The sequence below is a fragment of the Cololabis saira genome, chromosome 3, assembly GCF_033807715.1.
Source record: "Cololabis saira isolate AMF1-May2022 chromosome 3, fColSai1.1, whole genome shotgun sequence".
Classification (NCBI taxonomy): Eukaryota; Metazoa; Chordata; class Actinopteri; order Beloniformes; family Belonidae; genus Cololabis; species Cololabis saira.
This window is the reverse complement of record NC_084589.1, coordinates 48359383-48382945: the sequence shown is the minus strand read 5'-3', so window position 1 is coordinate 48382945 and position 23563 is coordinate 48359383. Positions and strand designations below refer to the sequence as shown.

The 23563-nt window shown below is 38.9% G+C and overlaps 1 protein-coding gene across 1 annotated transcript in view; it reads right to left on the bottom strand.

Moving 5' to 3' along the window:
- Positions 1 to 4439, bottom strand: part of LOC133440732 (zinc finger protein 677-like) — a gene marked incomplete at its 5' end in the record, with an annotated part of 7448 nt that extends 3009 nt beyond the window's left edge. The window contains one exon of the mRNA XM_061718050.1: positions 3728 to 4439. Coding sequence (XP_061574034.1) covers positions 3728 to 4439 — 712 coding nt within the window. The remainder of the gene's footprint in view (positions 1 to 3727) is intronic.
- Positions 4440 to 23563: the final 19124 nt, after the last annotated feature.

The window sequence follows — 23563 nt, the reverse complement described above, 5'->3', positions numbered from 1 at the left end:
ATGGAAACAAAACATGGAAACAAAACAAAGTCACTATAAAATGTGTGTGTGTGACATTGAGCTAAAAATAACTGAACAGTGGACACAGTAGTAAATCACAGGAACGGTGATCAGGATGAGTGGACTGGACACGTGTACAAACATACATGCTATCTGGACTGTGAAGGATGAAATTAGACAAATTGCTATGTGGTAAACTATGTATCTTACTGAATTCTGTTGTTGATGTGATCATGAATCTTACATAGAACGGGGCGGGACTTTGATAAGCGTCAGCTTCTCCCGTACCCTTTTCGTCATGTGCTGAGTATGCAATGTATAATGTTCTGGAGATGAAATGTGTCTATATAAACATGCCGAAATAAACGAAATAATAATAATAATATGATAAGCTTCTGATTGTTAATGTCAATATATAAAATAAAAATATTTTTTAATTCATGTGTTCTTTATTATTTGTCATAAAACATTTACGTTACTTTTATTGCAATGGGCTTCAAAATAATACACATAGTAAGACTTTGAGACATTAAAACATTTAAATATCAAACTGATCAAACTACCAAACTGATTTTGGTGTGAAATATATAGATAAACAAGACACATTTAAAGCTGCAGTTTCCAACATTTAACCACTAGAGGGAATAAAGATCCCAAACTAACCCCCAAACTCAGAATGACGGTTCATTCATGCATGAATCACCCACAGGTTTTCTGCAGGGGTTTGAAGCCTCTTTTTCCTCGTATTGTGGCAGGTTGGAATTATATAAAGCAAGAAGTTTACTGCGTAATTAGGGGCGTGGCCTTTTGATTGGCATTAATTTGTCCAACCTGTAAATAAATACTTTTTCTAAGATCTTAGAAAATGTTGGGAGTAAAGAATCAGGCCTGTAATTAGTGAATTGGTGTCTGTCTCCAGTTCTGTACAGTGGGATGACTTTTGCAGTTTTCATTTATTTTTGTAAATGTCCCAGTTCTGAGCGACTGATTACAGCTGTATGTCAGTTAACAATCCATCAATAACCTTTTTGACTATTGTCATATCACCACAGTCAGTTGACACCTTGTTTTTACATTTACTTACAATATCTATGATTTCTCTCTCCTCCACAGCTGTGAGAAACATTGAATCTGGATTTCTACTTATTAATGTTTCCTTCCATCCATCAGCTGATCCAGGATCACACATTTTTCTGCCAGCTTTGGTCCAACACTCACAAAATACCTGTTAAAATGATTAACAACCTCATTCATATCATTAATGACTTCATCGTTATTGGTTAAATATTGTGGATAATTAGTCTGTCTTGAACTTTTCCTAATGACATCATTCAATATATTCCAAATACCTTTTACGTTATTTTTAGTCCTTATTCATGAAGGAATTCATGTCCCTCTCCATGAAGGCAAATGGTCTCAGCCCTGAAACAGCAAAGTCCTCCATCCATTATCATATTATTATTTTTATTATTATTGTTATTATTATTACAAAAGTGCATCTCCACTCGTTGAGTTTGCACTTTGAAAGAGATGGAAAATGGACTGGTACCAAAAGCCAGGCTTGTTGCACAAGGTTTTGAGGAAGTGCAAGTTTCTGCTACAGAAGGAATCTCCAACCTGTGCTTCAGTCTCTGAGGCTCCTTGTGGCAGGAAGTTATCAAAAACAATGGACATTGCATTTGATGGACATAAAATCTGCCTTTCTTCTAGAAATGTGGAGAGACATTTTCATTAAACCTTCTCCAGAGACCAACAGAGCAGATCATCTTTTTTTAACCCACATCAACTCAATGGTTCCTGACACAGTGGATTCCTATCAGTTTTCCTACCGTGCCAACAGATCAGTGGATGAAGCGATGGCTTCGGCTTCACTTCACCTTCCAACACCTGGACAGGATGAACACCTATGCACGGCTTCTGTCCCTGGATGTGTCATTTGATGAAACCAAGACCAGTGAAATAACAATCTGGATCAAAATGACGTGATTGAGGAAGTTGAGAAAAAAGGACAAAAGTGCATCTCCACTGAGCTAAATGCTGGTTGTACCGATCACGCTGTACCAATAATCTGCATCACTGACAACTTTCCTCTTGTTGATGCACTAAAGTCTTTTTTTATCTGTGTTTTTATTATTATTATTACGATAGATTGTTCATTCTTGGGTTTATGTTGAGCTTTTATAACTCACCACCAGGGGGCACTGCTGCTCTTTCTACATATGGAGAGTGTAATATTCCAGAATTATAAACAATAAAATAATTCATCCATCTAAAATGAAACCTTAATTACATTTTTATGATTATTTCTGACTAAATATGAGTTGAGGTAAAAAGACATTTACTCCTAAACAGATGTCTGATATAAAAGGGTTAAATCCAAAGTCTGTCCTCTTCCTGGAATCTGATCCCGATGATCCTCCCTCTTCTTCCTGCTCTCCAACCTGCAGATCTGCAGCTTCAACACGGATCTCAACTTTATAATAAATCATGTGTCAGACGAGTTGTAAATCTAGTACAACTTGATTTTATACATGTGATTAAATAATATTGTTAATTTCATATTATGTAAATAATATGAAAAACATACATAAATATCTTGTAACTTTAGCTTATATAGTTACAATAACACAGCATGGATCATGTGAATTGCATTGTTTTGACTTAGTTTGTCCCATGAATAATCACGATAATCTGATGTACGTGCAGCTCAGATTTTAAAAAGCGTAAAGCCTTTTACAGTTTTCAGCGAACTATGTATAACATCACAATATACAGCAAAATCTGGATACCGCAATATCGTATTGTATCGTGACTCAAGTATCGTGATGTGTATCCCACATCACACTCATTTCCTCATTAATTTGCAAACTAAATGTTCTCGTTTTCTAAATCAATAAAAACATTTTAAAGGGGAAATAAAAGCAAATCGTATCTGACTGCACTGACTTCTGAAATCTTCAAGGTTTTTTGTTTAATGCTGCAGACTATAAAGTTTAGAAAATGGTGACAGATGGTTGGCTGTTCTGTTTCTGACGTGTTGATGGTTGCGTTTTTCTTTTGTCCTCGTTTCTCTGAAGTTTCTTCATGTTTTTCAGAGGAACGTTGTAAAAACTGAACACGTAAATATATCACACTTGGACTAACCTCAGAACGGAGTAGATGGAGAGAGTTTAACAACATGGAGCTGCAGATTAACTTTACAAAGACAATGTGAGTGAAGAAGAAACAGACGGGAAAAAGAGCGTGTGAGAGAGGCTTTGTAGATGAACGAAATAAACTGTCACGTTTAAAGAAACTTCAGCACATACTAACAGCTCTTTATTTGCACCGTGGAGACGGCAAGTTACCAACAGCAACAAATAATAAGATTTTAAGAAGGAACAGGGATTGAAACAAACTCAATGCAGAACTTTAAGAAAAAAAGTACACGACCACATTGTTCCTTCTATGTCAAGTTGACGGAGAAGCATAAATCCGTGTTGAACCTGCAACCCTTGTGGGGAGGGGATAAGGCTCATCAGCCACAGGAGGTGGTGGTTGGACTTCTGCGGGTTCTTCTTCTGTGGGTCAGACAGGAGTGGACAGCTGCCCCCGGAGGACGACAACAAGAGCTTCATTTGTCACGAGTCACCAGACTTCTCCTCCGGGTGATTTTTCATGTGACTCAGCAAATAAATTCTGCGGCTAAAACCTTTGTTGCACGTCTTGCACAAATATCGCTTCTCGCCCATGTGTGTGGTTATGTGGCAGTTAAGATCCGGTAAATTAGTAAAGGTTTTTCCGCAGGTGTTGTACAGGTACGGCCTTTCGCCCGTGTGGATCCTCGAGTGAATCACCAGGGTGGAACGTAGCCTGTAACCTTTTCCACATGTTTTGCAGTTGTAGGGCTTCTCGCCCATGTGCGTGGTAATGTGCCGTTTAAGAGTTGATGATTCAGTAAAGGTTTTGTTGCAGGTGTTGCACAGGTACGGCCTTTCGCCCGTGTGGATCCTCGAGTGAACCACCAGGTGGGAATGTTGCCTGTAACTCTTTCCACATGTTTTGCAGATGTAGGGCTTCTCGCCCGTGTGGGTCCTCGAGTGGACCACCAGGCTGGAACGTTCTGTGTAACTTTTTCCACATGTTTTGCAAGTGTAGGGCTTCTCGCCCATGTGCATGGTTATGTGCCGTTTAACATTTGATAATGTAGTAAAGGTTTTGCCGCAGGTGTTGCACAGGTACGGCCTTTCGCCAGTGTGGGTCCTCGAGTGAATCACCAGGCTGGAATTTTGCCTGTAACTTTTTCCACACGTTTTGCAGACGTAGAGCTTCTCGCCCATATGGATCATTTTATGCTTCTTGAATGTTGATGATTTTGTAAACGATTTTCCGCAGGGGTTCCACAGGTACGGCCTTTCGCTAGTGTGGATCTTCATGTGATCCATTAAAATACTACTTTTACTGAACTCTTTCCTGCAAGTGCTGCAAGAAAACGCCTTCTTCCCCGTGTGGGTCATGGTCATCTTTGATTTACAGTTGCTATCTGATGGGACAGCAGCATATTCGTGGTCACCGTGTCGTCTCATTGGCTCCGGATCTGCAGTTTTACTGGAGTCTGAGCGTAAACTTTCAGTCCCTTCCTCATCTTTGTTTTGAGCTTCAGGAGAAGTGTGCAACAGCAGCTGGCCACAGTTTGGTCCTGGTTCACCATTTTCAACTTTCTCATGAGCGACACTGACCAATGAGATATCCACCTCTACGTCCTTGTGTTTCATCTCCTGACCGCTGGAGTCTTCCTCCAGTTCTGTAGTCTGTGGATGCCCTGGTTCCTCCTGGTCCGGGCTGCAGCTCCTCTCCAGGTTATCCAGGTGCTGGTCACTGAAAACCCCGTCCTCCTCCACCTTACAAACATTTTCTTGTGGGAGTTCTGGAATTACAAAATGGGACAAAATTATTGGATTTTAACAAATCAAAAGTGCTTCCCAGTATTGATTGTTTGGTTGTATTTGTGAGGTTTAAAGTTTGTGCTGAACCTTCGGTCTTCCCCTTCATCTATGTGGTATATATTTGAAAACAAGTGCATTACTCTGTGTGACCACAGACTGTGACTGTACTCTTGTGTTACTGCGTTGGTATCGAGACAGTTGAAGAATAAAGTTGTTGTTCTAGAAAAGGCTTCTTCTGCGTCATATACAGTGGCAGGACTTGTAGTTAGATCGTTATACAGTGGGGAGAACAAGTATTTGATACACTGCCGATTTTGCAGGTTTTCGCACTTGCAAAGCATGTAGAAGTCTGTAATTTTTATCATAGGTACTCTTCAACTGTGAGTGACAGAATCTAAAAAAAAAAAATCCAGAAAATCACATTGTATGATTTTTAAGTAATTAATTTGCATTTTATTGCAGGACATAAGTATTTGATCACCTGTCAACCAGTAAGACTTCCGTCTCTCACAGACCTGTCAGTTCTTCTTTAAGAAGCCCTCCTGTTCTCCACTCATTACCTGTATTAACTGCACCTGTTTGAACTTGTTACCTGTATAAAAGACACCTGTCCACACACTCAATCAAACAAACGCCAACCTCTCCACAATGGCCAAGACCAGAGAGCTGTGTAAGGACATCAGGGATAAAATTGTAGACCTGCACAAGGCTGGGATGGGCTACAGGACAATAGGCAAGCAGCTTGGTGAGAAGGCAACAACTGTTGGTGCAATTATTAGAAAATGGAAGAAGTTCAAGATGACGGTCAATCTCCCTCGGTCTGGGGCTCCATGCAAAATCTCACCTCATGGGGCATCAATGATCATGAGGAAGGTGAGGGATCAGCCCAGAACTACACGGCAGGACCTGGTCAATGACCTGAAGAGAGCTGGGACCACAGTCTCAAAGAAAACCATTAGTAACACACTACGCCGTCATGGATTAAAATCCTGCAGCGCACACAAGGTCCCCCTGCTCAAGCCAGTGCATGTCAAGGCCCTTCTGAAGTTTGCCAATGACCATCTGGATGATCCAGAGGAGGAATGGGAGAAGGTCATGTGGTCTGATGAGACTGAAATAGAGCTTTTTGTCTCAACTCCATTCGCCGTGTTTGGAGGAAGAAGAAGGATGAGTACAACCCCAAGAACACCATCCCAACCGTGAAGCATGGAGGTGGAAACATCATTCTTTGGGGATACTTTTCTGCAAAGGGGACAGGACGACTGCACCGTATTGAGGGGAGGATGGATGGGGCCATGTATCCCGAGATCTTGGCCAACAACCTCCTTCCCTCAGTAAGAGCATTGAAGATGGGTCGTGGCTGGGTCTTCCACGTCTGTTTGGTGATCCAACTCTGAGGTGCAGATGTTCATAAACCTGGTGGCTGTCGAGAAAAAATTAAAAAAGCGATGTAGACGGGCTGTTTTTTTCTCAGCCGCTCCCGGCTCCAGCTGATTTCTCATCAGCGCCGACATGAACAAAGCGGTTGCGCAATCGAGTACGTCACAGCAGCTTCACCCAAACCTGCCCCTGGCAGTGCGAAAACACACGTGTGGGGCCGTGTAAAGCCGCACCGAGCCGTGCCGGGCTGAGCCGGTACTAGTGGAAAAGTGCCATTAGATTCTGTCACTCACAGTTGAAGAGTACCTATGATAAAAATTACAGACTTCTACATGCTTTTCAAGTCGGAAAGCCTGCAAAATCGGCAGTGTATAAAATACTTCTTCTCCCCACTGTATAACGATCTAACTACAAGTCCTGCATATGATCACCTATATGAGCATCCTCCAACGATCATGTTTTTGCCAGTGTCATCTCACAAGTTCTAGTTCTAAGGTATTAGAGTGTATAACAAAATTAATGTTTGAGAAGCAGGTTGATGACATCCTATGGGATGATGGATACACCCATGAGGATGTTGAACAAGCATATCAGTCATTTTTCAAGTCTTTCAACAGGTACTTTCCTCTTGTCAGCAAAAAAGCAAACAAGGTCTCTGCATTTAGAAAACCCTGGTTTACACCAGATCTCCATAAGTCTCTGAAAGCTAAGAATAGAATGTATAAAAAATTCATAAGTAATCCATTCCCAATTAATATAGCAAATTATGAGACATTTTGTAACAATTATAATCATCTTGTTAGAATTGCCGAGAAAAAGTACTTTTCCGACAAATTCAATGAGGCTTCTAATAACATAAAACTACCTGGGGAGTCATTAACCAGCTTCTAAATATGAATAAGTCTACAGCCACTCTTCCATCTCAATTTGTTGATGAAAATCGAGTCTACTCTGACCCATCTGACGTTGCATATGTTTTTAACAATTATTTTGTTAATATTGGTACAGTTCTTTCAGAAAGGATAACTCCTATAGCCGGGTCTCCATCTGAGTTTCTGACAGGTTCTTCTATTCAGAGCTTCAAGCCTCCTACAGAGAAGGAAATCTTGGACATAATGATGTGCCTGAAAGACTCAGCTGCTGGTCATGATGAGGTCAGATCTAACTTAATTATTAAAACTAGACATTCAATTGCTAAGCCTTTTACCCATATTTTCACCACATCTCTAGAAACTGGAATAATATCCAATGACTTCAAAATTGCCAAAGTAGTCCCTGTTTACAAATCTGGAGACCATAGTGTATTTAGTAACTACCGGCCCATTTCTGTTCTCCCATGTTTCTTAAAGATCCTGGAGAAATTGGTCTCTAACAGAATGATGAAACATTTGCAGGACTGTAATATACTGTATAAACACCAAAATGGATTTAGGAAAAATTATTCTACAGAAATGGCTTTACTTCAATTGGTTGATAAAATTCACACGACAATCAATAAAAATGAATATACTTTGGGAATATCTTTCTTGATTTATCCAAAGCTTTTGACACAGTTAATTTTGATATTCTTCTTCAAAAATTACTACACTATGAATTTGCTGGAATCACTCATGTGTGGCTTTTCAATTATATTCATAACCGTCAGCAATTTGTTATCATTGATGTTAAATCATCAGAGAGGGCCACCTTAAAATGCGGGGTCCCGCAAGGGTCTATACTAGGGCCCCTGTTATTTTTGATTCATAAATGATTTGGCCGCAGCCTTGTCCTCCTTGTTTCCTGTACTTTTTGCCGATGATACAAACGTATTTATTTCACATAATGATTTTCATCTCTAATGGGAAAGGCTAATCACGATTTACAAAACATTTCAAAATGGTGTAATATTAACAAAAATCACTGAATATAAAAAAAATCTAATTTTATTATATTTGCATCAAAAAATAAAATATATTGTAAATCTAACACTGGTCTGTCTATAGGAGACGACCCGCTCACTCAGGTTATATCAACAATCTTCCTTGGTGTAATTATCCATGAAAGTTTAAGCTGGAAAAACCACATCAACCATATCTGTAAAAAAATATCTAAATCTATTGGTATTATTGGCAAATTCCGTAGTTTGGTGAATGAAAATTGTCTCCCAACTCTTTATTATCGCTTGATATATCCATATCTCATTTACTGTAATATTATTTGGGGAGCTACCTACAACACACATCTTCATAAACTTCATATGTTGTAAAAAAGATTCTGCAGGATTGCCACACACAGTAATTGGTCTGCTCATTCTACCCCTCTTTTCAAACAACTCAATATTTTACCCATCTTTAAGTTAAATACATAACCTGCAATTTTATTTTCAAAGTATTGTTCCTGCCAGTTTCATTTTCTTTGCCATGTAAAGATTTTTTTCAGTTCAACAGTGATATGCACCATTTTAATACAAGACAGGCTAATCATTTAAATCTCCCGAAGTTCCGTACTGGTTTGTGTCAGTTCTCCATCAGATACAGTTATGGAACACCTACAGCAATCTCGTCTACCTCTACTTCATTCAATCATTTTAAACGTAAACTCAGGACACATTTAATTGATCAAATTACCTAATGATATTTCTAGATGTGTTATTTTTTTCTTTAATCATGTAGATACCATGCATTCTATTCATGCTGCTGTTTATTTGCTCTGTCTTTGTTTTTAGACTGCAATCATGTATTCTGCATATTTTAAATCTTTGTACAATCTTTTGCTGTATTTTACAGGCAGAGGCCTCGTATAAGCCCCTTGGGCTTTTTGCCTCAACTGAGCACTACTGCGGTCCAGCCAGCCGTCATTCGTATTTACGGTCAAATCAGCCGCTCCTAAATGTTCATGTGCTCCTATTTCAGCCTTTACGGTAAATGAATGAACGCGGCTCAGATACGGAAAGATATGAAGTTCTGAGTTTGAGATAATGCAGATAGGTTTTTTTCATATACCCATACTTCCACTGTAATATTTACACGCTATTACTGTAAAAGAAAAGGATGAAACACTTTTCTTTTAGATCTTAACTTCAAACACCTTTTCTAAAAAGGTCAGTCTCCTTTTTCGCTTAAGGTTCTGTTTTGCAGGGACTATAACAATGAATTCTACTATAATTTTACCCAATACCCCATATAGCCCTCGTCACAAATACAATTAATACAGGCACAGTGAATTTCAAACAATTTTACTGTGGAAAAATAGAAATATTAACATCTAAACTTCAAACACCTTCCTTTTCTAAAAAAGTAATTTGACTTTTTTGCTTCAGGTTCTGTTTTTTCACAGACCATTAAAATGAATTCTCCCATAATTTCACCCAATCCCCCATATAGCCTTCTTCATAACTAGAATCACTACAGGCACAATGAACTTCAAACAATTTTACTGTACAATTATTTAAATATTAAGGTGTAAACTTCAAACAATTTACTTTTTTACAAAAGTCAATCGCCTTTTTTGCTTCACGTTCTGTTTTGCAGAGACTATAAAAATGAATTCTCCCATAATTTCACCCAATACCTCATATACCTCTCTTCTAGGGCTGGGCATTTATACGATCTCGATTTGTGATCGCGATCAAATTAAGTTCGATCACGGTGATCAGCTGTGGGTATACTTTCTCGATCACGTGCAAAACATGCTGCAGGAAAGTGCATGACAACCAATCACAACCCGCTTTCCCTGCACCGCGCTGTCTGCCTTAATTGATCATGCGCATGACATGCCACAGCAAGTTGCATGACCATAGGAGCACATTTTCTTTTAGTTAAAACTGTAGCGGGGACAGATGTTTAGAGAAACCTATGTATGTACTGGGTGAAGGCTGATTTATGGTTCTGCGTTACAACAACGCAGAGCCTACGCCGTAGGCTACGGCGGCGGCTCTGCATCGATTTAAGGCGGAACCATAATTCAGGCTTTAGGGGAACATATCAGAGAACAACCAGAAGAATATAGAGTGGATTAAAAATAAAGGTTAAGCACTGAGCTACATGTGTCTCCCGTCTGGGCCATTGCAGACTCATTGCCTAAATGTAGTCCGGGCGTAATACTTGCTTTGAGCTGGTGAAATTAAACGAAAAAAAAGTGCTGCGTTAATTCACAATTCTGCAGATTTTGCATTTCACTTCCCTCTAGGAAGCACAACTGTTTGTTCACATTTTGAATATTGACTATGGTGGAGATTTTGGTGGCTGCTAAAATAATTTAATGCGAACTGTCAGAGTTGTTTCTGTTTGTTTGACTATCCATGTTGCATATGAATACCTATGTTAAACAATATTAGTGGCTTGATATTCTGTGCACTGTTTTTGTTCACAGTTCTGCAGGTTTTACAGTTCACTCACTTGCACTTTTTTGGTTGGTTTACATTTTAAATGATCATACAAATGTATTTTGTCTGCTAAAACTACTTGAAACTATTTTAAACTGCTTAAAACTACCTGTTTGTTGTGCCATTTTCTATATGGCTCTTGTTAAAACATGCTATTTGCTTTATTTGTTAAAAAAACAAACTAATCTCTGGTTTCTTTCTATTTTATTCCAGAAGGGAGGGGGGATCTTCCGATTTAAAAAATTGTGATTAAAAATCGAGATCATTCAATATGGGAAAAAAAAATCGTGATCAATTTTTTTGCCATATCGCCCAGCCCTACTCTCTTCACAACTGCAGACACTACAAGCATGCTTAATTTCAAACTATTTTACTGTAAAAATATTGAAATATTAAGATCTGAACTTCAAACTTTTCACTACAGGTCTGCTCAATTTCACATTCACTGTACTTTTATAATCCACACAGAATCACAGGCTCAGTCCCGTCACCACAATCGCCTCATTGTTTTATAATCATCCTTAAGCACACTATGTGGATATTTGATTTAGTTTTAGAATTCATTTTTACAGTCTCTGCAACAAAGGCGACTGACCTTTGTAGAAAATTAGTGTTTGAAGTTTAAATGTTAATATTTCAATTTTTCCATGGTAAAATTGTTTGAATTTCACTGTGCTTGTAGTGATTGTAGTTCTGAAGAGGGCTATATGAGGTATTGGGTGAAATTATGGGAGAATTCATTTTTATAGTCTCTGCAAAACAGAACCTGAAGTAAAAAAAAAAAAGAAGTGCTTTCCTCTTCCTTTTCTTTTACAGTAAGAGTGTGTAAATATTACGGTGGAAGTATGGGTGTAATCAAGTTAATGAAAAAAATATATGAAAAAAACATCTGCATTATCTCAAATGAAATAGGAGCACATGGACATTTAGGAGCGGCTGATTTGACCGCAGCTGCTTGAGCTGGGGAGTTTCCCATTTAGTTGGTTTGCTTCATCACCACGGCTTTTAACTGGAAACAAAGGGATCTTGTAGGAGTCATACTCATGTGTTCATTCATTCAACTTTCCAGGGTTACGTACCGACTCTGTGGAGTCTGATTTCAGGTTTCCAGGCGAGGTCCAACAGTCTGCGCTGACGGTCGAGCTCTTCTTCATACTCCAAGATGCTTTTTTCAAACACTGACAATATTTCTACAGCAGCTGCTGTTAGTCGCTGACCGATAAACTCTCTCAGATGATTCACCTTAGACATTGTTGAAGAGGAAAAAGAAAGGAAACAACAGAACCGTCCTCTCCTTCTTCTTCTCTAGGTTTAATGGCGGATCACAACCAACGTTATTAGGTTCTACCGCCACCTGCTGTACCGGAGTGTGTAACATCAGGATCATTATTACACCAGGTTACAGTCTAACTTAAAGGGGGAAAAAAAGGAAATACCTAAATAAAATAAGATAACCACATTTAAATCTTATTATCTATCCCTGCATCTTTAAGAAAGACAAGGATTTCCTTATAACAATCCCTCATCACCTCACTCCTCCCTAATAACCTACTAAACTCCATTCCCGTCCCAGCTCGTACATCCTGTCTCTTAAAGCGTTCCTTTCTACCTCATACTTGCCACATTTAAGAATCACATGCTCTACATTCTCTGTGACATCACACTCATCACATTTATCAGACACGGACTTTGACATTAAATACAGAGTTGATTTTAAACTAGTATGACCTAATCTTAATCTAGAAATGATGACTTCCTCTCTCCTACACTTTCCTTTGAAAACCTTCACGTTAATTGACTTCTGTATGTTATAAAAATGTCTCCCTTTTACACCGTTGTCCCACACCTTCTGCCATGAATCCCTCACTGCCTTTCTAATTCATGATTTTGCTTCACCTTTACCAAAAGGAATTTCCATAATTACCTCACTACTCAATTTCAATGCTCTTTTAGCAATATTGTCTGCTTTCTCATTGCCATCAACACCCATGTGGGCAGGAACCCAACAAAACTGCACAGTAATTCCAGTTCTGCTTAACCTCCACAATACCATTAATATTTCCAACACTAGATCTTCTCTTATTGTTTTCTTTGAAGTCAAACTCTGAAGGGCTGCAGTGGAGTCTGAACAAATGACATAGTTCCTTCTCGCAGTTACAGTAAGTATTTAATTTACCAACGATAGTAATTAGAACAAAATGCATAGAACATTCTTTTCATCACTGGTTTACTACGACTTCTGTCATTTAGCAGACGCTTTTATCCAAAGTGATTTACATCTGAGAAAACAACACAAGCAAGAAGGTTTAGAAAGAGTTTTATTTTTTCCTACACAATGAGAGCTGACAATTTATATGATAAGCTTCTGATTGTTAATGTCAATAAATAAAAGAAAAATATTTTTTAATTCATGTGTTCTTTATTTGTTATAAAACATTTATGTTGTTAAGAAACTTTTTATTGCAATGGGCTTCAAAATAATACACATGGTAAGTATTTGAGACATTAAAACATTTAAATATCAAACTGATCAAACTATCAAACTGATTTTGGTGTGAAATATATAGATATACAAGACACATTTAAAGCTGCAGTTTCCAACATTTAACCACTAGAACATTTAAGTTTAAGAAGCTTGGTAGCCTTTTTTTTAGTTGGTTAACGATGCATAGTGTTTGTACATTTTAATCTCTGTTGATGTTTTTTACTTCAGATTTTTTGCCAGTGTTGCACAGTGTTAATGTTTGTCACATTATTATTAACCTCCGTTGTATAGAGAGGACCTATTGACATCATTAGGCTTCTAGGATTGGCCTGAATTTTTTTTTCATTTGAATAAGTGAGGACTTTGCATTTCAGATGGAACTTCTAAGCCTCCTATAATTCGTGATTGTTGTTTTTCTGATATAATGCACAGATGTGTCATTAATAAAGGAGCTTATGGTTAATATTTTGGTTGCTTATAGATTGTTCAATCTTGGGTTTATGTTGAGCTTTTATAACTCACCACCAGGGGGCACTGCTGCTCTTTCTACATATGGAGAGTGTAATATTCCAGAATTATAAACAATAAAATAATTCATCCATCTAAAATGAAAACTTAATTACATTTTCATGATTATTTCTGACTAAATATGAGTTGAGGTAAAAACACATTTACTCCTAAACGGATGTCTGATATAAAAGGGTTAAATCCAAAGTGTGTCCTCTTCCTGGAATCTGATCCCGATGATCCTCCCTCTTCTTCCTGCTCTCCAACCTGCAGATCTGCAGCTTCAACACGGATCTCAACATCAGCTTTATAATAAATCTTGTGGCAGACCAGTTGTACATTTAGATAACTTTATTTTATACATGTGATTAAATAATATTGTTAATTTCATATTATGTAAATAATGTGAAAAACGTACATAAATATGTTGTAACTTTAGCTTGTATAGTTACAATAACACAGCATGGATCATTTGAATTGCATTGTTTTGATTTAGTTTGTCCCATGAATTATCACGATAATCTGATGTACGCGCAGCTCAGATTTTAAAAAGCATAAAGCCTTTTACAGTTTTCAGCGAACTATGTATAACATCACAATATATAACCTCTGAACGGAGAGAGTTTAACAACATGGAGCTGCAGATTAACTTTACAAAGAGAATGTGAGTGAAGAAGAAACAGACGGGAAAAAGGACATGTGAGAGAGGCTTTGTAGATGAACGAAATAAACTGTCACGTTTAAAGAAACTTCAGCAAATACTAACAGCTCTTTATTTGCACCGTGGACACGGCAAGTTACCAACAGCAACAAATAACGATTTTAAGAAGGAACAGGGATTCAAACAAACTCAATGCAGAACTTTAAAAAAAGTACACGACCACATCGTTCCCTCTGCGTCAAGTTGACGGAGAAGCATAAATCCGGGTTGAACCTGCAACCTTTGTGGGGAGGGGATTAGGCTCATCAGCCACAGGAGGTGGTGGTTGGACTTCTGCAGGTTCTTCTTCTGTGGGTCAGACAGGAGTGGACAGCTGCCCGCGGAGGACGACAACATGAGCTTCATTTGTCACGAGTTACCAGACTTCTCCTCCGGGTGATTTTTCATGTGACTCAGCAAACCAATTCTGCGGCTAAAACCTTTGTTGCACGTCTTGCACAAATACCGCTTCTTGCCCGTGTGCGTGTCTATGTGGCGTTTAAGATCCGATAAATTAGTAAAGGTTTTTCCCACAAGTGTTGCACAGGTACGGCCTTTCACCGGTGTGGATCCTCGAGTGAACCACCAGGGTGGAACGTAGTCTGTAACTTTTTCCACATGTTTTGCAGATGTAGGGCTTCTCGCCCATGTGGATCATTGTATGGTCCTTGAGCGTTGCTGAGTTTCTAAACGACTTTCCGCAGGTGTTGCACAGGTACGGCTTCTCGCCCGTGTGGATCATTTTATGGTTCTTGAGCGTTGATGATTGTCTAAACGATTTTCCGCAGGTGTTGCACAGGTATGGCCTTTCGCCAGTGTGGATCTTCATGTGATCCATTAAAATATTACGTTTACTGAACTCTTTCCTGCAAGTGCTGCAAGAAAACGCCTTCTTCCCCGTGTGGGTCCTGGTCAGCTTTGATTTACAGTTGCTGTCTGACGGGACAGCAGCATCTTCGTGGTCACCGTGTCGTCTCATTGGCTCCGGATCTGCTGTTTTACTGGAGTCTGAGCGTAAACTTTCAGTCCCTTCCTCATCTTTGTTTTGAGCTTCAGGAGAAGTGTGCAACAGCAGCTGGCCACAGTTTGGTCCTGGTTCACCATTTTCAACTTTCACATCAGCGACATTGACCAATGAGACTTCCACCTCTACGTCCTCGTGCTTCATCTCCTGACCGCTGGAGTCTTCCTCCAGTTCTGTAGTCTGTGGATGCCCTGGTTCCTCCTGGTCTGGGCTGCAGCTCCTCTCCAGGTTATCCAGGTGCTGGTCACTGAAAACCCCGTCCTCCTCCACCTTACAAACATTTTCTTGTGGGAGTTCTGGAATTACAAAAAGGGACAAAACGATTGGATTTTAACAAGTCAAAAGTGCTTCCCATTGTTGATTGTTTGGTTGTATGTGTGAGGTTTAAACTTTGTCCTGAACCTTCGGTCTTCCCCTTCATCTATGTAGTATATTTGAAAACAAGTGCATTACTCTGTGTGACCTTTAGGCGGCACTGTGACTGTACTCTTGTGTTACTGCGTTGGTATCAAGACAGTTGAAGAATAAAGTTGTTGTTCTAGAAATGATTTCTTCCGCGTCATATATAACGATCTAACTGGAAGGGTTGGGCAAGATGGCGGAGTGAGTAGTCACAACTTATCGAGCTCTCGGCACCAAACCTGTTTTGAAGAACATTTTGACCGTAAATCTGTGAAAACACGGCTGGCATAGTACCTTTGAGAAAGTTAACACATACTTCTGTCAGAAGACTGAACGAATACATCTAAAATGTCCAAAAAGACCGGACTAAAACGATCCAATGCTAACGGACCCGACAACGAGGCTAACACTAGCTTCCCAGCTAGCGGCCACGCTTACAGCAGCGGGATGGACTGAAACCGGCAAACAAACTTCGACGGTGAATTCCCACCCCTGCCTGTAACACCAAGTAAGCCTCCACTTCCAAAGAAACCATCTTTACTTCAAGCGAATAAAGAAATCGGGTTTGGCTCAGATGATGCGGTCTGCTCCTTGGCTGATCTTATTAATAGCAGGAGGGATACCCTCAAAGAAATGATGGAATGTCATTTCATCAATGAATGTGGTTTTACTGCTATTTCAACATTTAGAGTCATCACGAGAAAAATAACACCAGAAAAATAACTTATTTGACAATTTTAACCTTTTCAAGTAAATTTTCACTTGAAATAAGTAGGAAAATCTGCCAGTGGGACAAGATTTATCTTCTCATTACAAGCAAAAAAATCTTGTTCCATATGCAGATTTTTCTACTTATTTTAATTGAAAATCTACTTGAAACAGGTGAAAAATGTTTTTTCCAGTGATGAGTCTTGTTTTAAGTGTAATGAGATTTTTTTACTAAAATGAGACATTTTAACTAGAAATAAGACAAATATTCTTGTTAAGATTTTGAGTTTTTGCAGTGATCCATGTTACTTATCCTGTGAAGGACAGAGTCATATTGATAAGTTCAGAAAACTGTTTTTATTGTTGTGTTTTGATGTATTTGATGTAAGTCCAGTGGATATTTAAAGCTTACAGAAGGCTGCATTTAACTGCTGCTATGTCATTCCTGCAGTATTTCTGCAGGTGTTTTGGTCACTGCTATTATTTGTAATATATTATATTATTTGGAATCAGCACAAATGATCTGTCCCCATATGATAAAATCCACCATCCCCCCTGATTTCTTTTTACAACTCGAGTACTGTCTACCAGTGAATGTGAGCGTTTTCTTGTGTACACAATTTGTTGGAAAATTCAATAAAACAATTTTCTTTTTAAAAATCAGGATCATGTCCTAGTATTTAAATATATCACTTAGTCATCTGCTGTTACCCACCGCCTAATTTACCTGACATCAGTTGAATATAAGGGGAGTACCGGAACTTATTTTGGTCCACTTAAAGCACTGGTCCAAACTCCACCCACCCACATGTGTGCTAGGAGTTATTGTGCTGATATATTTATTTATATTTATATTCAGCTAGTCATATTAGGAATCCTGCAGTAAAATTGTTTGAAATTAAGCATGCTTATAATGATTACAGTTGTGAAGAGAGGTATATGAGGTATTGGGTGAAATTATGGGAGAATTAATTTTTATAGTCTCTGGAAAAACAGAACCTGAAGGAAAAAAGGCAAATTACTTTTGTAGAAAAGTAAGGTGTTTGAAGTTTAGATGTTAATATTTCAATTTTTCCACAGTAAAATTGTTTGAAATTCACAGTGCCTGTAGTGATTGTAGTTCTGAAGAGGGCTATATGGAGTGTTGGGTGAAAATATTATTCATTTTTATAGTCTCTGCAAAACAGAACCTGAAGTATAAAAAATTGGAGTGTTTCATCCTTTTCTTTTACAGTAAGAGCTTGTAAATATTACGGTGGAAGTATGGGTATATGAAAAAAACACATCTGCATTATCTCAAACTCAGTATTTCATATCTTTCCGTTTTTGAGCCGCGTTCATTCATTTACCGTAAAGGCTGAAATAGGAGCACATGAACATTTAGGAGCGGCTGATTTGACCACGGAAGTACGAATGACGGCTGGCTGGGGGAGTTTCCCATTGAGTTGGTTTGCTTCATCACCACGGCTTTTAACTGGAAACAAAGGGATCTTGTAGGAGTCATACTCATGTGTTCATTCATTCAACTTTCCAGGGTTACGTACCGACTCTGTGGAGTCTGATTTCAGGTTTCCAGGCGAGGTCCAACAGTCTGCGCTGACGGTCGAGCTCTTCTTCATACTCCAAGATGCTTTTTTCAAACACTGACAATATTTCTACAGCAGCTGCTGTTAGTCGCTGACCGATAAACTCTCTCAGATGATTCACCTTAGACATTGTTGAAGAGGAAAAAGAAAGGAAACAACAGAATCGTCCTCCTCAAAGGAATCACTGCTCACGTGTTCTGTTCGCTCCAAACTTTCGCTCTTCCGCCAGGTGTTACAATCTGGATTTCCGCATAGACATGTCTCCTCCTCCTTCCATGGAGCTGCTGATACGTCAACGTCGCCGCCATATTGGATGTTCAAGACTGCGCTGTAAACTAATACAAGTAAATGGACTTATTTTCATAAAGCGCCTTTCTACAAAGAAATGTACGTTTTACGTCTCATTTATTCATTCACACTTGCACTAATGTACTTGGGAAACAGTTAGGCACCAAATATAATATATTTAATTTTCTGAGAAGGCAAAAATAAGAACTTTATTGATCCCACATAGGAGTAATTCATGTTATACCAGCTATAGAGAACAAGGTAGTGCCGAAAAACAATATATATCCCCCCTCACAAAAATGAGAAAATATTTTCTCATCAACCAAACACATTTTTGATTTTTCAAATAAAAAATAACATATTTGAACCATTTTTCAGACAATATCTGTCAATATCTCTATATAATAACTGAAAAAATCTGAAAAATTGTTAAAATGTTATTTTGTTACTTGAAACATTTTAAATGTTTATGTAAAATATGCTACATGAATATTTAGTATATGTAGTATATGTAATGATATGCAATAAAAAATAACAAAACAATTTATGTTCAAGTAGAGTTTATAGTTGTATTGTAATCCTCACTCGCCAGTGCACCCCCAACATTTTTTATCCCCAGCCGCCACTGCTTGTTTTTATTATTATTACGATAGAATTTTCACTCTTGGGTTTATGTTGAGCTTTTATAACTCACCACCAGGGGGCACTGCTGCTCTTTCTACATATGGGGAGTGTAATATTCCAGAATTATAAATAAAATAATTCATCCATCTAAAATGAAAACTTAATTACATTTTTCATGATTATTTCTGACTAAATATGAGTTGAGGTAAAAATACATTTACTTCTAAACGGATGTCTGATATAAAAGGGTTAAATCCAAAGTGTGTCCTCTTCCTGGAATCTGATCCCGATGATCCTCCCTCTTCTTCCTGCTCTCCAACCTGCAGATCTGCAGCTTCAACACGGATCTCAACATCAGCTTTAGAATAAATCATGTGTCAGACGAGTTGTAAATCTAGTACAACTTGATTTTATACATGTGATTAAATAATATTGTTAATTTCATATTATTTAAATAATGTGAAAAACGTACAGAAATATGTTGTAACTTTAGCTTGTATAGTTACAATAACACAGCATGGATTATTTTAATTACATTGTTTTGACTTAGTTTGTCCCATGAATTATCACGATAATCTGATGTACGCACAGCTCAGATTTTAAAATGCATAAAGCCTTTTACAGTTTTCAGCAAACTATGTATAACATCACAATATATAACCTCTGAACGGAGTAGATGGAGAGAGTTTAACAACATGGAGCTGCAGATTAACTTTACAAAGAGAATGTGAGTGAAGAAGAAACAGACAGGAAAAAGGACGTGTGAGAGAGGCTTTGTAGATGAACGAAATAAACTGTCACGTTTAAAGAAACTTCAGCAAATACTAACAGCTCTTTATTTGCACCGTGGAGACGGCAAGTTACCAACAGCAATAAATAATACGATTTTAAGAAGGAACAGGGTTTCAAACAAACTTAATGGAGAACTTAAAAAAAAAACCTCATTGCAACACAACCACATCGTTCCCTCTGCGTCAAGTTGACGGAGAAGCATAAATCCGGGTTGAACCTGCAACCCTTGTGGGGAGGGGATTAGGCTCATCAGCCACAGGAGGTGGTGGTTGGACTTCTGTGGGTTCTTCTTCTGTGGGTCAGACAGGAGTGGACAGCTGCCCCCGGAGGACGACAACATGAGCTTCATTTATCACGAGTCACCAGACTTCTCCTCCGGGTGATTTTTCATGTGTCTCAGCAAATTACTTCTGCAGCTAAAACCTTTGTTGCACGTGTTGCACAAATATCGCTTCTCGACGGTGTGCGTGGTTATGTGCCGTTTAAGACTTGATGATTCAGTAAAGGTTTTTCCGCAGGTGTTGCACACGAACGGCCTTTCGCCGGTGTGGATCCTCGAGTGAACCACCAGTTGGGAACGTTGTGTGTAACTTTTTCCACATGTTTTGCAGATGTAGGGCTTCTTGCCCGTGTGCGTGGTTATGTGGCGTTTAAGATGTGATGATCTAGTAAAGGTTTTTCCGCAGGTGTTGCACAGGTACGGCCTTTTGTCAGTGTGGATCTTTATGTGATCCATTAAATTACGGCTTTTACTGAACTCTTTCATGCAAGTGCTGCAAGAAAATACCTTCTTCCCCGTGTGGGTCCTGGTCAGCTTTGATTTACAGTTGCTGTCTGACGGGACAGCAGCATCTTCGTGGTCACCGTGTCGTCTCATTGGCTCCGGATCTGCAGTTTTACTGGAGTCTGAGCGTAAACTTTCAGTTCCTTCCTCATCTTTGTTTTGAGCTTCAGGAGAAGTGTGCAACAGCAGCTGGCCACAGTTTGGTCCTGGTTCACCATTTTCAACTTTCACATCAGCGACATTGACCAATGAGACATCCACCTCTACGTCCTCGTGCTTCATCTCCTGACCGCTGGAGTCTTCCTCCAGTTCTGTAGTCTGTGGATGCCCTGGTTCCTCCTGGTCCGGGCTGCAGCTCCTCTCCAGGTTATCCAGGTGCTGGTCACTGAAAACCCCGTCCTCCTCCACCTTACAAACATTTTCTTGTGGGAGTTCTGGAATTACAAAAAGACAGGATTTTAACAAGTAAAAAGTGTTTCCCAGTGTTGATTGTTTGGTTGTATTTGTGAGGTTTAAAGTTTGTCCTGAACCTTCTGTCTTCCCCTTCAGCTATGTAGTTATTTGAAAACAAGTGCATTACTCTGTGTGACCATTAAGTGGCACTGTGAATGTAGGAAATCTAGCAGAAAATTGGAGAGTCTGGATCCAGAGATCTGAACTGTTTCTTGTCGCCAGCGGAATCGACGAAAAGTCTAATTCAGTGAAAAGAGCCACGTTCCTACATGTGACCGGGGACGAAGCAATTAAACGTATATAAAACTTGTGACTTTGATGAAGACGTAGATGACTATGATACATTGAAAGAACATTTCTGCCAACATTGTGAGCCAAGGAAAAATGTGACGTATTTGAGGCACCTGTTCTTTATTCAAGTGCAAGGAATATCAGAGACTGTTGATGCATATGTGACTGATTTAAAAAACAAAGTGAAACACTTCGAGTTTGAGCACCTCACAACACTTATTGATGTAAATGTTCGCACATCCAAGTGGAGAACAAGGTGGATTGAGGAAAACCTACAGTATGACCCTCGCAGAACTGGTCAGTGCCAATAAGGCAGAATGAAACATCTTTATGTAATCTGAATTAGATGACATATATGACACACACTGCAATCAATCTCACTCTAATAAAGTAAGGTAGCTGTCTTCAATTTCATAAAGACACCATAGTTAAACTGAAACAATAGTAGGTACAGTAGCCTATGCTGTACCAGGATCATTCTCCATAGGTGTTAATAGAGGGGTTAATCGTACCACAGAACACAGCACATACACCTACTACCTTTCACCAGACAGTGCCAATTCATTTAATATCTCACCTCTGCATTTATAGCCAAGCCACTTGAGGGAGGACACAGGTCCCACACACTGGAGACACTTGTCCAAGGGGGAGACAGTTGCACACACCAGGCTATGTTTCTGACACTGTTGGAATGTTTTTATTGTAACATTTATTGTTACCAGACAGTTTGAGCAGCAAGACATTTCAGAATCATATGTATTTATCTTAAAAGTACTAAAAAAAACCCAACTAATTTCCATCAAATGTCTACATTACATTCAACTTACCCTCTCACTGTTGACAACTGTCTCCATTTCAGTTGGACTGCAGAACTGATTCTCCGTGTCCATCTAAGATAGAGAACAAGAGCAGATGTGTTCAAAATTAACACCGTGGTCTGCCTGTGTTCATTTGTTCATTTCCATTAAGTGACAGGATGAAAATAAGTGTGGAAATACAGCTTTAGAAGGTGAAAAATGTCTTGCACAGGCTCCAGACTAACTTGTCCACTGGTGCGACAACTGAGAAAGTTGGTTGCACCAGCACATGATTTGGTTGCACCTTTTTTATGGAATATTGTATCATTCAGAAAGGAGTGCTTGAAAACAGGGTTTTGTATCTGTAACCATAGTTTTGTAAAGCTGTGCATTTATGTTTGTACCTGTAACTATAGTTTTGCAAACTTGTACATTTAAGTACAAGCATTTATCTGTAAGCTTAGTTTCGTAAACTTCTACATGTGTGCAAACTCCGTTTTACAAGTCTGTGCATTCAGACACTTGCAAGCTCACTTTCATACAGCTAAATATTTAATAGCTACTACTATGTACAAGTTTACAAAACTACGGTTACAGATACAAACAAATATGAGTTACAGAAACAAAACCCTGTTTTCAAGTACACCTTTTTGAATGATTATATATATACACAATGGGTTGCAAAAGTATTCACCCCGCTTGAACTTTGTGACCTTTTGCCACATTTCAGGCTTCAAACATAAACATATAAAACTGTAATTTTTTGTGAAGAATCAACATCAAATGGGACACAATCATGAAGTGGAACAAAATGTATTGGAAATTTCAAACTTTTTTAACAAATAAAAAACTGAAAAATTGGGTGTGCAAAATTATTCACCCCCTTTACTTTCAGTGCAGCAAACTCTGTCCAGAAGTTCAGTGAGGATCTCTGAATGATCCAGTGTTGACCTAAATGAGTAATGATGATAAATGGAATCCACCAGTGTGTAAACATGTCTCCGTATAAATGCACCTGCACCGTGATCGTCTCAGAGGTCCGTTTAAAGCGCAGAGAGCATCATGAAGAACAAGGAACACACCAGGCAGGTCCCAGATATTGTTGTGGAGAAGTTTAAAGCTGGATTTGGACACAAAAAGATTTCCCAAGCTTTAAACATCCCAAGGAGCACTGTGCAAGTGATAATATTGAAATGGAAGGAGTATCAGACCACTGCAAATCTACCAAGACCTGGCCGTCCCTCTACACTTTCAGCTCATACAAGGAGAAGACTGATCAGAGATGCAGCCAAGAGGCCCATGATCACTCTGGATGAACCGCAGAGCTCTACAGCTGAGGTGGGAGACTCTGTCCATACGACAACAATCAGTCGTATACTGCACAATTCTGGCCTTTATGGAAGAGTGGCAAGAAGAAAGCCATTTCTTAAAGATATCCATACAAAGTGTCGTTT